Here is a 16076-nt window from a genome sequence, read left to right as displayed (position 1 = left end):
AGCGAGAGTCATAGTTGATGGCGTAATTATTGGCCGCATTTTAGTGGCAATCATCAAAAAAAAATCAATCAATCTAAGCGAAATTACCTTCACCCCAGTGCGAACGTGTATGAGTCATACACTGCACTCACCATCGACACATCGATGCGAGCAAGTTGATGGGAGAATGTGTGCGTCGCGCACCTCTATGTATGCGTGTGGACGGTGGAGCGAACAATGCAAAGCCCATATAATGGAACGAGTGAAGTGAAACATGCGAAACGTCATCAGCGAAACACTTTATAAGACACAATTACAATGTAAAGTGCGCACACGCATACAGTGGAACCGCCGTAAATCGTATCCGCTATGAGCCTGAGCACTGGTGCGATGTAAACGCGCGCGAGAAACGAACGAGCTATGCGAACGATAGAGAGAGGCGAATAAACAATCAAAACAACAATATATGTACAGCTATAAGCCCTTTTCTTTGCCTTCTTCTCTCTTCGCTCTCTTTTTCGCTCTCACTCTCCTCACATACAAGTGAGTGTTACGTTTTTGCCGTACCATCGATGGTTTGTCGCTGAGGACGCTTCATTGCAATATTTACTTCCAACTTTGCCTTTGTATAGTGTTGTTCGGTCGCCAATGTTCTGTGTTGTGTGAAAATCTACATCTTCATTATTTTTTTTCGTGGTCCCCATCGTTTATCGTTCGCATCAAATATATTACTATCGATATCGATACGAAATATATATAAAAATTGTGAATAATTTTCTGTTTGGCGTATTTTGTGACCGCAACTCAGCGCATCGCAAACGAAAGAAGCAACGATTTTAAATAAAATTATCCAAATTTTTTACCGTACCTATTGCTCATTTCTTTTCGTGTGATTTTTTTTCTCGCTATATTTTGGCAACCTGTGGTTTAGCTCTAGAGAGTTATCAGAGAGTGTCATTCGAGTAACAAGCGACCAAATTGTAACATAACTAACGAATTGATGAAAAGTTTATTGTTTGCCTAACAAAAAATAACAACTAATTTCGCGGCTTTTCCCTTTTAATCATCGTCGTGCAATCAACGTTGCAAACAATTCGTCAATTTATTTTGCTGTGACTCATAACAACCGAAAAGAAAAATCGCTAACAAGAACGGAAAAATAAATTACCACGAAAAACCGTTCATAATTGAAACGAAATAAGTTCGAGTGAGTGAAATAGTTTAAAATTGAAGGGACAGTTGAAACATTCAATTCAGAATCACTCGGTCATGGTCGAAGATAAAAATATTATTGATAAATTGTGCATTGATAAAGTGACCAAAGAATCCACAAAATCAAACAAATCGAATTGTGATAATGCACGAAGTGTTCAACCGTTGATTGCAGTTGAGAACAGCAAGGAACAACAACAACATCAGCATCAGCATCGACCATTTCAGTTTGGTGTACGTGACGGTGAAAAGAAAATACAAGAAGTTACCGTTATCGCTGCAGATCACAATAGTCTAAACGCAAATTCTACCATTGATTCACGGGCTTGCTACAAACCTGAGAAAAAGGTAATTAAAAAAAAAGCACACTATACCAAGATATGAAGTACGCAAAAAAAAAATTAATTACACAAAATATCTAATAATATTTTGAACGAAAACCTAACAAAACGGAGGAAATAAGTAGAAGCCACAGCATTAGCTCTTAGAGAGTAGCAATAGCAACAACAACAACGAAAAACGACATGACGATGTGTCGGCACGGCGGCAGAGTTAGAGCAGAGCAGTGCAGTGGCAGTGGCGGTGGTGGCACGGCAAAAGTTATGAACACACAAAAAAAGAGCAGAAGCACACCGAAAAAAAACCACTGCACTTACTGCATGTAATACGCATATAGACAAAATTAATTACAAACAGCAATAACAGTAGCAGCCTCAGCAGCAGCAGCAGCAGCAGCTAAATTCAATAAACACACAACAATGTTGCATGGAAAATCATTTGCAATTGCCATTTTGATTTTTCGTATGCCAAAGAGATGGAGAGAAGAACGCGGACGCAAAGTGCTTTGGATAATGTTAATATTATTCATAAACAAGCGTTTGATTTCTCTAGCTCAATGCTTATTGCCCAGTTAGCTTTTCGTCTGTGCAGAGAAAAAAAATGCACATAGAAAAGAAAAGAAGAAGAAAAAAACAAACAAACAAACCACCTCAACATACAAAACGAGAAGAAGATGAAGAGAAAAAAAGCCGAACGAATGAAAAAAAGAACATATCAGAATGGTAGAAGCACCACACGTAATAGATATTATGCACTTAAAGTGTTCAAGTGAAAGAAAGAAAGATAGCTGCAGAGAAAAAAATTGAATACACTTCTTTTTTTTAAATATCAATATTATATTTGCGGTGTGCGTTTGCTGCTTGTTGCTTTCCCTGTGCTCATCCATTCCATGTGCTGTACTTTGGCTCAACGATACACATATATCGACTGTTTTCATTTCAATTCAATTTCTTTTTTGCATTTTCATAATCACTTTTTTTTTCGTAAACACACTTCACATTCTGAGTTGCATTTTGTTTTGGCGCACTCATTATACATATGCATATGCATATTTTGTTCGGCCGTTGGTTGTTTGGTTTTGTTTTATTTGATTAGTTTTTTTTCTTCTGTTTCTCTTCTCTTGAACTTATTTGTTAATCGAACATTTTTTCTGCTCTGTTATCATTGTGCGCTCGGTTCGTGGTGGTCGTTCCGTTGTTGTTTGTTGTTCATTGCTCGCTGTTTCTAATGGCGTGTGCTGCTGGTCTATCGGCGAAATGTAGCGAAATTCTTTAGCATATTACGATACAGTCCGTATCATTTGACAGCATTTGGTCATATATATATTTTTTTATACAGTTTTTTTTCATTTCGCTTTATTTCTCCAGTTTGAATATATACATTTTCTGTATAGTTATATTTTCACTTGCTTTCCTGTTTCCTTGCTTTCAACACAATCTATCATAATGGAAAAGAGAAAAAAAAAAACAGAAATTGAATCGAAGAACGCGATTGTTGTGTTTGTCTTGAAGCTTACGTAAGAGAAAGGTCAACGAATGCCATCATAAAAATATCGATTTTTTGTTTCCTATATCCTATACACATATATATATATTTTTTTTTTCTCTCTACTCCAATCTGGTTTTCTAAAAGGGATATGTGTGCATGTGTTTCTCTAGCTCAAAATGTGCTGTGTTACACTTACGATACACAAATTGAAGCGCTTGTTGCGTGTGTTATATGGCTATGTGATGATGATTGCATGCATTTCTCATGTTTTATGAATATCGGGTGGAAATGTGTTTGCAATTTCGAGCAAATGCAAATTATATACAATTACTCTCTTCCTCTCACTCTCTCTCTCTCTCTCTGTGGCTCCATTTCGTCATCAAATATCGAAAAGGATCTATCATTTGAATGTATTTCTGTCGTTTATACCAAATTCCACATTTCTGTCACTGTCGCTACTTATTTTCATATGGTGGCACTTTTCATCATCCATAAAATATTTCTTGTTGTTCTTGTTTTTTGCTGCTGCTATTATTCGTGTTCATCATGTTTCAGCACGGCATTGAAAATGACTCATACTATGTAATTATTTTATGTGCTACTACAACTTTGTGGCAGAAGAAGAAGAAAACTGGTGGCATACACAGTACACACAGGCGAGAGATTAGAAATGCTACAATTTTAATTCAAATACACCAAAGGAGAAGAGAAGGAAAAACGAACGCATGTGAAATTAAATGTGTCAATAAACAATGAAGAAAGAAGTGTATTGAATGCGAACATTCGACGTTCCATGCAACAGCTTTACGGTTTGCTGCATTTATTCTCATCACTAAGTCTCTCTATCTCTCTCTCACCACAAATGATAAATGCGTTCCATGCGTTTGCATGTTTTGTTTTCCTTCTTCTTCTTCTTTCCGTTTTGGATTCGCTCAGATCGAGAACAAGTCGAATTGCTCAGGCGGAATGAATTCCATTTGAAATGAAATGGTATGCATCTTGTGTCTCGTCATCGGTTTTGCTTCAATCGAACGCAAATCAAAACTGTTTTGAAATTTCGATGACTTTCAATGAGGTGAACCACATACGAAAAAAGTAACGAACGATTTAATTTCGTATCCAAAAGCAAAATTATACCTGGATGACCGCTGAAAGCAATCGGAAATGGTGAGCATCGTATCAATTTTCAATAGTTTTTATCTAATCAATTCAGGCCGGATTCGACTTTTTGAACTCGTTTTCCAGCAAATTATGGCATTTCGATTGAGAGTTGCTCCTCTTTTTGTGTGCTTTGTAAATAAATAAAGCATGCGTACAATGATTTACGAGTTGATCGAGGCCGACATGAATTTTCCCAGCATTCCGAAAACAATCAATAATCGCGATGCCGGTGAAAAGAAGAAACAAAAAACTAACGTACACAATCGAAATTCAAAAGAGTAGAAAAAAATCATCTCTCCGAACTGATTACAATAGAAAAGTGGAAGTTCATACACAAAACAGCAGAAAGATTTACCGTTTCTATGGCAAACAAACGGTTTCAATACGCACACATATACATACGATATAAGACGATTTGCCGTAAATGTTATTTATCTCTCTCTCTCTCTCTCATGATGAAATATGCATGTCAATCAGCAAATCCACACACAAAACAATAAAAAGAAGCTGACCGCAACAATGTATATGTGTATTAGATAGGAAAGAAACAAAGAGCCCAAACCGAAATAATAAATCGAAATAGAAAAGTGTAAGTTAACTGGAAAACTTGATGAACTTTATGGAGAGTTTCACCGTGCAACACATTTATTTTGAATGAATCGCGATCTAAGTTGAAATAGCCCCAAAGAGCGATTACTTCCATTCATTCGTGATTGTTATTTGTATATTGCATTTGAGAAAGAGATTCATATCATCGGATAATCAGAAACTGAATGATAATACCTTTATCATGTATTTGTATGCAAAATAAAGAAGAAAATCTAATTCACAGAATTGAATGAATTGGCCATTGAAATTCAATAATTCACCCAAATTTAAAGCAACGCATTCGCCCGCAGAAAAATAAGCCATCAAAAAGTGTTCCATACACACACACACACAACATGTGCACACACACACTGGCTACTATGCCAACAAACAAAAAACCATACAACAGAAGAAAGACGAGAGAAAAAAAACGGCTGATTCGACCGATTGTGTGTGTGACACCTGTATGAATCGAAAACATAATTTTCGTGATGTGATTATCATTCACATAACGTTGATACGCACATAAAATGAAAAATTTATACAACATTTCCGTTACTTGATGCGTGTATGGGGCTTTGCACACCGAATAAAAATAAAGCGGTTAAATTAGCAATTAAATTAAAACGAGTCTTTGCCATACTTTTTTTTTGCTCTCGATCTCTGTCCCTCTTTCTATCACACACGCTCTTAAAATACTGAACTTTAAGTACATGGAAGAAGGACAGTTGATTGACCTGAACTTCGAGAGAGCACGCTCGATGGCTGATCGTCCAAAAATGAGATTTCTTCGCGCATGAATTATTTTCGGATTTTCGGTGCGCTGCTGATGTATTGTAATGACCCAATGTACGTATTGGGTTTTTATAATGTATATATATGGATAAAAACGACACCACTGAATCGCAATTGGTTCGGTTCTATGTGTTGTTGTTCATTTTTTTTTCGACGAATCATTCGAATTAAACCGTGCATTTGAATTCGCAACGCGCTTAAAATCATTATGGCGTAAATAGTTGAAATGCTTTTTTCCCCTTGACTTTTTTTTTTGGATCGCATCACACATTTTTATCAGAATAGCTAAGCTGTGGTCGACCGAACTTCGTACCACATCGAATGCACGATGCCACCACAATGAGAGTGAACCGAGTAAAAAAAAACAACCAACCAAATGAACGTGTGAAGAAAAAGGCCATAAAACACACGTCGTGAAAACTAGCAGATGATTATAATTTATGTGAATCAGCCATAAATTTTGTCTGATGGCTGTTTTTTATACCGAAAAATGATGGCTTTTTTGGCACCCAACCGACAATTTGCAACGTTGCAAAAAAAAATGCTAAATTTGGTAAATCGACACAAGCGAGCGAGAAAAAAAAAACTAAAGTGCTGTTCTGTATTGTGTGGAAGTTCATTAAAAGACCATGAACAGATGAGATCGATCAACTTGTAATGACATGCTGTCATTTTAATACATATCAATATTATTCGATCGAAACTAGACTGATCTTACTTGGCTAAAAACAATCGAAAAAAATGGTGGTTTCGTTTAATATGTGAATTTATTTCAAGTCATTTCATTTGATATGAATGCTAATTTCATTCCGACTACTTTTGTTCACCGGCTCACTTTTTTTATTTATTTTTTTTGGCTTTCATCGAGATTTTCTCCAAAAATAAAACGCTCATTTCGGTGTGCTGAAATTCTAAGCACGATTGCGAATATGTGATGGCATAGAGATTATGGAATAGAGAGAGAGAAAGAAGTTGAACTTAGAATGTAAAAAAAATGTACAGTTTTTGGTGATTGATACGCTAAGCACAGTATCGTTCGAAATTTCGAAATTTCCCTTGATCATCTCATCAAATATGTACGCAAATGCCCTACTCCACATTTTTTGCCTGTGTGTTGAATCCATATCGACACATTGATTTTTTTTGTGGAATGTCACGTTTTGAAAAGTGCTTATTTTTGCGGCCAATCTCATTTTGAGGCATTTTCTATAGAAATTCCCCCACATTCCATCACAAGATATCTCATGCACATAAAACAGAAAGGAATGTTTTTTTTTGTTCTGTTTTGCTTCTGGTCAACGCATAACAATGAACTTTATCACACACAACACAGGATTTGTATATCGTTTGTAAAATAGATTGTGCATTATAATGTTATCACCGCTTAAGTGATTGCAACATTTACATATATGTATATAGCAAATGAAATCACCCATTCTTATAGGCCTGCATGATGTGTTCGATGCTTCTGAGAACTGTAAAACTGAGAAAAAGAAATCATTTTAATTTCTTTTAAATGTGATTAATGTAAGATAACGTGGGTCGAACGTATTCATCATCTCTTAAGCTCGCATGCACAATTTCATACGTCACTTAAGACGAAACATATGAACACACAGAAGAAAAAAACAACGAATGAAATCAGACACAATGCTTTTAATTGACAAAAAAAATGTACCGTCCGAAAATAAAATGAGCATGCATATCAAGACGAATAAGACAAATAAAATGAAACGAACAAGAGAGCAATTTTTTCACTAAAATTAGTCGTACTTCTACACTGGGCTAGCTCAAGCATTGCGATTGTATATACGTGGTGTTGCAGAACCTCTTTAGCTCAAAAACTTAGCATAGGCCGAGAGAAACAACACATCGTCGTTCTTTCGTTCGAGTCCAATAAGCGTGAATGATTCTCTTTTTTGTCTACGTTGCTGCTGCTGCTGCTGCTGCTGCTGCTGCTTGTGTTATTTGTGCTACTCCTGTTTTTTCGCCGTTGGTGTCTGCAAATTGTAATAAAATGTGAAACTGCAATAAAATCAAGAGGGAAAAAAAAGAATGGCCAGCAAGAAAAAACATTCGACAGAACACAAGCATAGACGAATTTTGTTGTAAAAATCAACTGATTCGCTTACAAGATATCAAACTTACAATAAGTTTATATCAAAATTGACTGAATGTTTCTGGGGGCCATTTTCGCTGTGGCAGCAGCAGCAGCGGCGCAACTGTTATTGTTTCATTCCAATTGATATTCATAGATGTTGAAACGTGTACACTTTGTACAACAAAATGGTCATAACTTATTGAATCATTTTGACGGTTTCATATCGGTTGACAACGTTTTTAATTGGAATTATGTCACCGAGAGAGTGAACACTGAGCACAAACACACACAGAGAGAGAGTGTGTGTGACACCATAAAAAACATCGCTGGCAATTACAATTTTCACGATTGCTTTGTCCGATAGAGTTTGCAATTCCATTATCATTTCATATTATTGTTATTACTATAACAAACTGTATGGCGTAAATGTCTATTGGGCCGCTGCTGCGGCTGCTGCTGCCACCGTCGCCTGTTTTTGTTGTTTTTGTCAATTGCTGGTTGTTACTGTTATTGTCGCGTAGCCGACATGTTTTGTTTCTTTTCCTATTTTATGCTCATGTCGTCGATGCAAAATGTCGATGACACACTTCAATCTGAACTGAATTGAAAGAGAAATGTGCAATTGGCGGTAATAAATTGAATTACATGTGCGAGATGTACCGTAATTCAACCGTTAAAAATTACATGAGAATTCTGATTATGGCAGAGTAGAGAACAAACAAATAAACCGAAGCGGTAGTGCACATAAATCCGACCAACAACAACAACAGCAACAACAGCAACAAAACACAAATCATAAAAGATCGAGAGAAAAAAACACGCAGAAAAGATAGAAACCCCCCAAAATGAAAATGAAAACGAAAAGAAGCAATTAACTTTCATGCAAACAGAAATCTCAGCAAGCAACAAGAAAATGTGTTGCTCGAACAAAGGCGATGACGAATAATCAACCGTACAATTCCAAAGATAACAACAACAGTAACAGCAGCATAAAACAAGAAAAAGGTTCGTTACCAAAGAAAACACATGCTGCACAAATGAAGAGATGATACCGAAAAAAAACAAGAGAAAAAAAGACGAACGTCTGCGAACTATTGCTCATATAATGCTATCGTTAGTGGGTAAAAATAGATTTTCGTTGTATCGTCTCGTAATACGCGAAAACGAAAAACTGATTCCGTGTGAGCAAATTGCAACGAGTGCGCCTAGCAATGGTGCAAGCTATGTGTATGAGCGTCGTCGTCGTTGTCGTTGTCGTCATCGTCGAACATGCAACATCCTTGAATAAGTCTCTGAATTGCCAATCGAGTTTGATTTGCCGTTCTCACAACAAACGGCTTGAAGTAATTAAAATAAAACGGAAAAAAAATGTACGCTTTAATATATCCATACTGGAATATATATAATCCAGTGTTTACAATCTTACACGAAGTGGCAATACCGACGAAAAATCAAACGCATCATCGAACCCCGATGATTGCATTTTGGCTTGAGGTTGAATCAATCGATTGTAATGAATATGCATTAATGATGAGCGAAGCCCGTTCCAAACCGAATGTGAATAATAGAATTAAATTAAATGCGAACAAAAAAAAAAAAATCACACACAACGACAGAACTATCAGTTTCACAATCAATTAAAGTTGGTCACGTCCAAGCCATAAATCCCTTGGTTAACTAACCGATATTTTTCTGCTCGTGCATTCTTTTTTTTTCTTCTATATTCAGTCATTCATTCACAGTAGTACACACATTGAAATGAGGAAAACAGCAGAAACCAGATTCTATATGATAAAGTAAACGTAATTCATATGAATTGATTGCAATATAAAAGAGTAGTGTTCTTTGAAAATTGTATTCAAATTCGATTTGAAATGTTGTGAAGCCATTCATTGACGCTTCTTTGCCTTAGCATTCGATTCGAAGCGAAGCGGCGATTGACGATTGGCCATTTGAACTTGAGCATTCCACTGTCAAATCAAAGCCAGCAGAGAGCAACGGTCAACCCGTTACAAAGTGTGTTAATATGATATCACACATTTGGTAAAATGCAACAAGGTGATGATCAAATGGAGCTCACCACATCCCAGCGAACGAACGACGATTGCGTACGTGCAGTAACAAAATATACACAGCACAGCATGCTTGCACATTAATTGATCGTAATGACAGTCTAATTGAACACGATTAGTAGTGTCACCATTCACTACATTTACGATTTACATGATGCGTGAATGTTGGTTTAGGCCACAGCGTAATCGGAATGTTAAAATTGGAATTCTATTTGATTTGCTTGAATATTTCAATATCATTTTGCTTCATCGCACATGTTAAAAGTAACAGCAGCAGTCTGCGGTGTTAAGTCGCTGATCTGAGCCCATCCACACGATTCGTATTCATTTGCAATGTGCATTTTATTTTCTCGGCCAGAATCAGATTGGTTGGTTTTTGCTCTCTCTCTCTCTCTCTCTCTCCATTTTGTGTTCGCCTTCGTCATTTTCATCACTCTCTAGATATATTCAATCCACCGTTTTAGAAGCTCAATTAGCTCTTGTCCAGCATGTTGCTGTTGTCGTCTGCTGTTTGGCACCAGACATTTGTTTTTCTCTGCACAATGTGTTCGCATTAAGAGAGATTAGAGGCAGAAACAAGTAATGCTCAACTTGATTTGGTACATTTTTCTTCTTCTTCTCTCGATTCCTCTTCATCTCTCTTCTATCGTTTTATTTCACTTTTCCCTAGATCATTTCAGCAATGATCATTACGCACACCGGTTAACGTTGATGTTTATCTGCAATAATATTTTAATAGAGAAATTGGGATAATTGCCGCACAACATCCAACTTTCATTACCAACTGAACGAATGACAAAGAGAGACAGATTGCACCAAATGAATGGGCGTTATGATCTGGCAAAATGAGATGGCACAGGTAGACTAACTCGTTTTGGTCGCGATTTTTTGTGCTGGATGCTGTTTTCTCCCTCTCTCTCTCTCTCTCTTTCTCTCTCGCTCCTCTCTCGCTCTGTCTCGAAAACCAATTGGAAATCAAGACCTGTGATAAGCGCTGCTTACCGAGATCCAATTCCATTGCGAGCCGCATGTCAATACACTCCATTGACTCAGATAGATAAAAGCAAATGGCAATATTTCTTTTCCATAACCACTAACCATTTCGAACTCACAAAAAAATAATAATAAAAATAAAACGGTTACGAAAATGACGTCGTCCGGCCAACGATGAAACAACGGTGAAAATATGTTTAAATGTAGTATTTTATTGATTATCGAGATAATCAACGGTTCGACTTGATTGTGCAGTTTTTTTTTGGGAGGTATGTGTCGATATGTGACCGAGTGCTGAATACCGCTCGGAATGTGTGCTAATCGCAAATGCGACGCTCGTACTCAATCGAATGAGTGCGCGTTCGCAACCCGATGTTCGACTTTCGCACCAAAGGTAGTTCATATTCTTGTTTGAGTTATCCATTGCCCTATTACACGCAGATAAGTGGGTGTGAGAGTTATGGTTCGTTTTCAATTTTATTAGTTGTTGTCGTCGTCGTCGTCGTTTTTTGCTTGTTTACAATTAAATTGTTATTGATTGTTTGCCTGTTTGTTTGCTGTTGGTGTGTATCTATTTACTTTTTTGCGTTCTTCAAAGTGTGCTTTAAAATGTGCAGCACGGTCAATAAAACGAAAAAAGGCCATATTTACGACGACTGCACTTTGTTCCACTTACAATTTAATTTCTTCCGTTTATTATCTGTTAACTTTACTATCTAAAACCTATTATTTTTTTGTGTGTTATTTATTTTCATGTTTTTCCTTCATTTTTATTGTTTTTTGTATTTTTTTTTCTCTTCTTGCATACCTGCCTTAGAATATCGTAGCGGTTTAAAAGCTTGGCTTTCGTTGAATTGTCTAAATTGAGCGCTTAATTGATTTGTCGAGAATATAAGAGAAAAAAAAAGTAAAAGCGAACACGAAATTAAAAAAATAAAAAACAAATAAACCGTGCACCACCAAGGATTTTCTAATCGCACATATAAATATCACAATAACGAAACGTGCTAAAACCAAAATTTGATGACGAATAAAGAACCAAACATTATTTTATTCCACATTGGCCCTGTTCAGTAAATAAAACGTTTCATTTTTTCTCTCTCCATTTCGCGCTTTTTCGGAAAAATAATAATCCATTTCATATTGACAATCACGAAAACAAACATACAAATAAAACCTAGCAAATCAACGAATTGTACAGTATTTTAAGCAAAGACACAACAATGACGAACTCACAGGTAATGCTCATGAATTTTTTTTTTTTTTTAACGAATTTATTGATTCATTTTTATTGCTTGTCAATTTGTTTACTTTCCTCATTATTTTATTTCGTTGCGTTTGACTGTTTTGTTCCTTCATTTTCTGTATACTGATTTTTGTTATTCATGAACATGTGCATAAATTTCGATGGGAATAAATCAAACCGCAAATTTTTTTGTGATTTTTTTCCCTATTCTCTTCTTGCTTCTTCTTCCATTTATTTTCAAACTGTAAATCTCGTTCTTCGCAGCTATGGTTTCGTGGAGTGCGCGCATCAAAGTTTCGACATGTGTACGGAGCACCATCGCGAAAGGAAAATAGTTACACAGATATAAGGTAAATATTACTTTTCTTCTCAAAATAAACCGTTTGCGGGTTATAAGTCAAATTTCCAGAATTTTAAGCAAACATTTTCATTTCATCTATCGTTTACAGTGTGGTTCGAAGCGGAAACGATGGCAATTTGTGTGCAGTGAACCCATTATTTTTAGCTATTGTCGTTGACTATGCCTTTGTCGTCATTCCCATCTCACAGACTGGCCGCATCGATTTCCAGTGCAATAAAGTTATCGGCCATTCCGGACAGATCTTAGATTTGAAATGGAATCCCTTCAACGATTGTATCATTGCATCAGCTTCGGATGATTGTACCGTATGTTTTGAATTCTTTCTTTTTTCGATCTTTTTTTTTTGTTAAAATAAGTTTTGGTAAAAAACAGATCCTTTTTTTTCAAATTTAAAGCATCAAAAATAATTTCAATATCAAAACATCATCATGGCACCAATTTATTTTTTCTCATTAGATCAAAATCTGGCGCATCCCTGAAGAGGGTTTAACATCGAATCTTGACATCTTTGAATCGGAACTCTTGGGTCACAGACGAAAGGTTCTGCACATCGAATGGCATCCAACTGCCAGTAATGTGATGTTCAGTGCTGGTTTCGACCATACTGTAAGTAATCGTGCTTGAATTACTCGGTAATTTAAAGGGTGCATTTTTAAAATTGCGGCCAATTGAAATCGATAACGATTCTCGTCTACAAAGAGAGATAGAGAGAACAGCATTTTTGATTGAATGAAATCCTTTTAATGTGTTTTGACAGGTGCTCGTTTGGGATGTATCAACACAAGAAATCATGCAAACCATCGACTGTCACGTGGATATGATTTATTCGTTGGCTGTAAATCGCGATGGCTCCTACATTGCAACCACCTCCAAAGACAAAAAATTACGTGTTATTGAACCGCGAACCGCAATCGTTATTTCGGTATGTGTTGTTCTCGGCGTTATCAAGAATTTTTAATTGGAAAAATGTCTCAAGTTTATTTATAAACATTTAATGAAATAATAATGAAAAGAAAAAAAAACAAATTGAAATGAGTATTCCATTTGTTGAAAATAAACATTGATTATTCTCGCATTCCAATTGGATATTTACAGGAAGGTGTGTGTCACATGGGCACCAAGTGTTCGAAGGTGGCATTTTTAGACAACGGAAAGGTGGTAACAACCGGATTCTCGCGACACTCCGACCGACAATACTCGATTTGGGATCAACATGATTTGAAAAATCCACTACACCAAGAAGTAATGGATAGCTCAAGTGGTGTTGTGACTCCGTATTTTGACTACGATACACGAATGGTGAGTAGTAAATCGCGTGTTAATTCTGAGATGTTGGACAAAATAAGTTCGAATTTCGAATTTAATGGTGTGTTATTTCAATTCACAGCTCTATTTGGCCGGAAAGGGAGATGGAAGTATTCGTTACTATGAAATTGTCGATGAAGCCCCCTACATTCACTATTTAAATCAATTTTTATCGGGTCATCCGCAGGTAAGTGTGAAACCAAACCGCATTTGTGTCGGTCTATGAAATTTGATCTATGGTTGAATTTTTTTCTTTCTCGTTCATTCTGTCACAGAAAGCGCTTGGTTTCATGCCGAAACGTGGTTTGAATACGCAAATCTGTGAAATATTCCGATTTTATAAGCTTCATGCTGCTGGAAGTATATGCGAGCCAATCGCTATGATTGTCCCACGGCGATCGACAATGTTCCAGAGTAAGTGATTTTGACGAAATGATTTGAAAAAAGAAAATCGATATGAAACTAATGGGTTCTTCACGGTGTTTTCGATATTAGATGATTTGTATCCAGACACCGCGGCCAATATACCAGCAATATTGGCAAAGGATTGGTTCAAGGGACGTAATATGCAACCGATTATGATGTCAATGGTGAACAAACAACCGAAAATGGTAAACGATATCACAAACGCAAAGTATAAGCAAAACGAGCAACAGCAGCAGCAACGAGAACAAAACCATCATCATCATCAACAACAGCAACAGCAACAACAAAATAAGCATCAAATTAACGAACAACCGACTGCGATCGAACGTAAATTCGAAAAAATCGTCGACTCGAATTATAATCTGAATATCAAAAGCAATATGAACGGGTTAACTAAGCACAAAGACAACGATAACAAATTGCACACTTGTGATAATAATAATTCAAAGAAATTCGCGTTTTTGGCACAACAAACAATACCCGACTATCGCTCGCAACAGGTGTGTTGACTGATAACAATAACAAGTCAAGGGGCTTATGTGTCATGCGAAACATCACGAGTCAATACGACAAATGTAGACAACTGTGCGAGTCATTCATGTGAGTTTATGAATCACTGTATCTTCGAAATAAAAATTCGACTGACTCGCGATGATTCGTAAATTTGCTATGAATACGCTGTACTAGGACTCGCGAGTTAATTTGTATGAATTAACTTGTGATGAAAAATAAGCCCCTTGTAACACAAGTAATTGAATATGACCGGTTTATTTTATAACTTAATCTTTTTGTGTTTGTTTGTGCAGCTGATAGAAAAAAGTCAAAAGACATCAACAAATCAAAGCACGAAATTCCATCAGCTGCAGGCGATATTCGGACACCAAGGTGCAACAATCAAAGACATAGCCAATATTCAAAACAGCTTGATGACCACACCAAAGAATGGAACGCCCAACGGTTCGTCCGAAAATCTGAATTTCACGGAAAATGAGGTAAAACTACCGAAAAATCCAATTTATAGCACTTTAACTCTCATAGTCAAAGTAAAATTCATCATTTTTATTCTATAATAATTTTTTTTCTTACATTTTCAGCTCCGAAAGGCCTACACTCGCCAAAACGAGGAGATAAAAAATTTGAAAAATCAATTGGCCAATTCGGAGAAGCGACGCGAAGAACTAGAGATTGAAGTGAAACGCTTGCAATTGCTAGCGAGTTAAATTGATCCAGAATGATGAAATGGTTCTCAGACAGCAAGTGCAAGTGCATCCAGTTTTTTTTTTAATTGAATTATATTTCCAAAACGCCTCCCCCCACCCTTCTTCCCGCTGTGTATTTCCAATTGTATTTTATGCGTATAAGTTAATTTATCGAAACCAATTTTTAGTCAGCTTGATTCCAAGAACAAACAAAAAATAATGACAACCTAAACATGTGTAACGTGTATGTAAGAATGTTTATTATATGGCTGCAATCTTTATAAATATGATTTTTTTTCTTCGTTTTTTTTCTGAATAAGTACCAATGTCGAATATAAAAAGACAGAAAAAGTAAGCAAGAAATAGAATGAGACACGCTTTAAAGCTATGAACATGAGTACATTTAGTAAATGAAACAATTGTAATTGGGCTTTGATAGATGTTTTAGCTGTAAGTGGTGTATTTATGAACAAACAAAAATGTCCTTGCTAATATTCACCCTCCTCCTGTTTGCAATGTTTGCCTCGATGTGGTTTGGCGTCGATTTTTGTTTAGGATGCACGACATTTTCATACAAAACCGAATGTTTTTTTAAAAATTTTATACAAAAAAATGCCAACAACACACACAAAACAGAAGAAAAACGAAGCAGTGCATTGGCTTATCTAAACAATTTGCTCAAATTGGCTTTATTAAAAATTTAAAACAAAAATATCGAAACAAAAAAGTGCTTTTGATGGTAAAATCGATGTGCGTGAGTTTTTTTTAAATTGCAATCAAAGTGTTTGTTTACTAGAGATTTAAAGAGAAA

General features: G+C 36.2%; 1 protein-coding gene across 2 annotated transcripts; it reads left to right on the top strand.

Annotated features, from left to right (window-relative positions):
* The first annotated feature begins 533 nt into the window (after positions 1 to 533).
* Positions 534 to 15550, top strand: LOC129578135 (coronin-2B-like). Of its 2 annotated transcripts, XM_055466279.1 has the most exons (13): positions 3579 to 3827; positions 3955 to 4185; positions 11910 to 11966; positions 12239 to 12324; positions 12424 to 12640; positions 12792 to 12941; positions 13093 to 13257; positions 13431 to 13634; positions 13723 to 13827; positions 13916 to 14054; positions 14136 to 14566; positions 14873 to 15058; positions 15161 to 15550. In XM_055466279.1, exons 2-13 carry the CDS (start codon positions 4183 to 4185, stop codon positions 15284 to 15286), a joined length of 1869 nt encoding a protein of 622 aa, XP_055322254.1. In that variant the 5' UTR covers positions 3579 to 3827; positions 3955 to 4182; the 3' UTR covers positions 15287 to 15550. The 2 variants fall into 2 exon arrangements, with proteins under 2 accessions (XP_055322253.1, XP_055322254.1); XM_055466278.1 differs by lacking the exons at positions 3579 to 3827; positions 3955 to 4185 and adding an exon at positions 534 to 1539.
* Positions 15551 to 16076: the final 526 nt, after the last annotated feature.

Source organism: Sitodiplosis mosellana, unplaced genomic scaffold, assembly GCF_009176505.1.
Source record: "Sitodiplosis mosellana isolate CC-2019 unplaced genomic scaffold, AAFC_SMos_1.0 Smas_scaffold_6226, whole genome shotgun sequence".
NCBI lineage: Eukaryota > Metazoa > Arthropoda > Insecta > Diptera > Cecidomyiidae > Sitodiplosis > Sitodiplosis mosellana.
The sequence above is the reverse complement of the archived record's forward strand: the minus strand, read 5'-3'. Positions and strand labels throughout refer to the sequence as shown.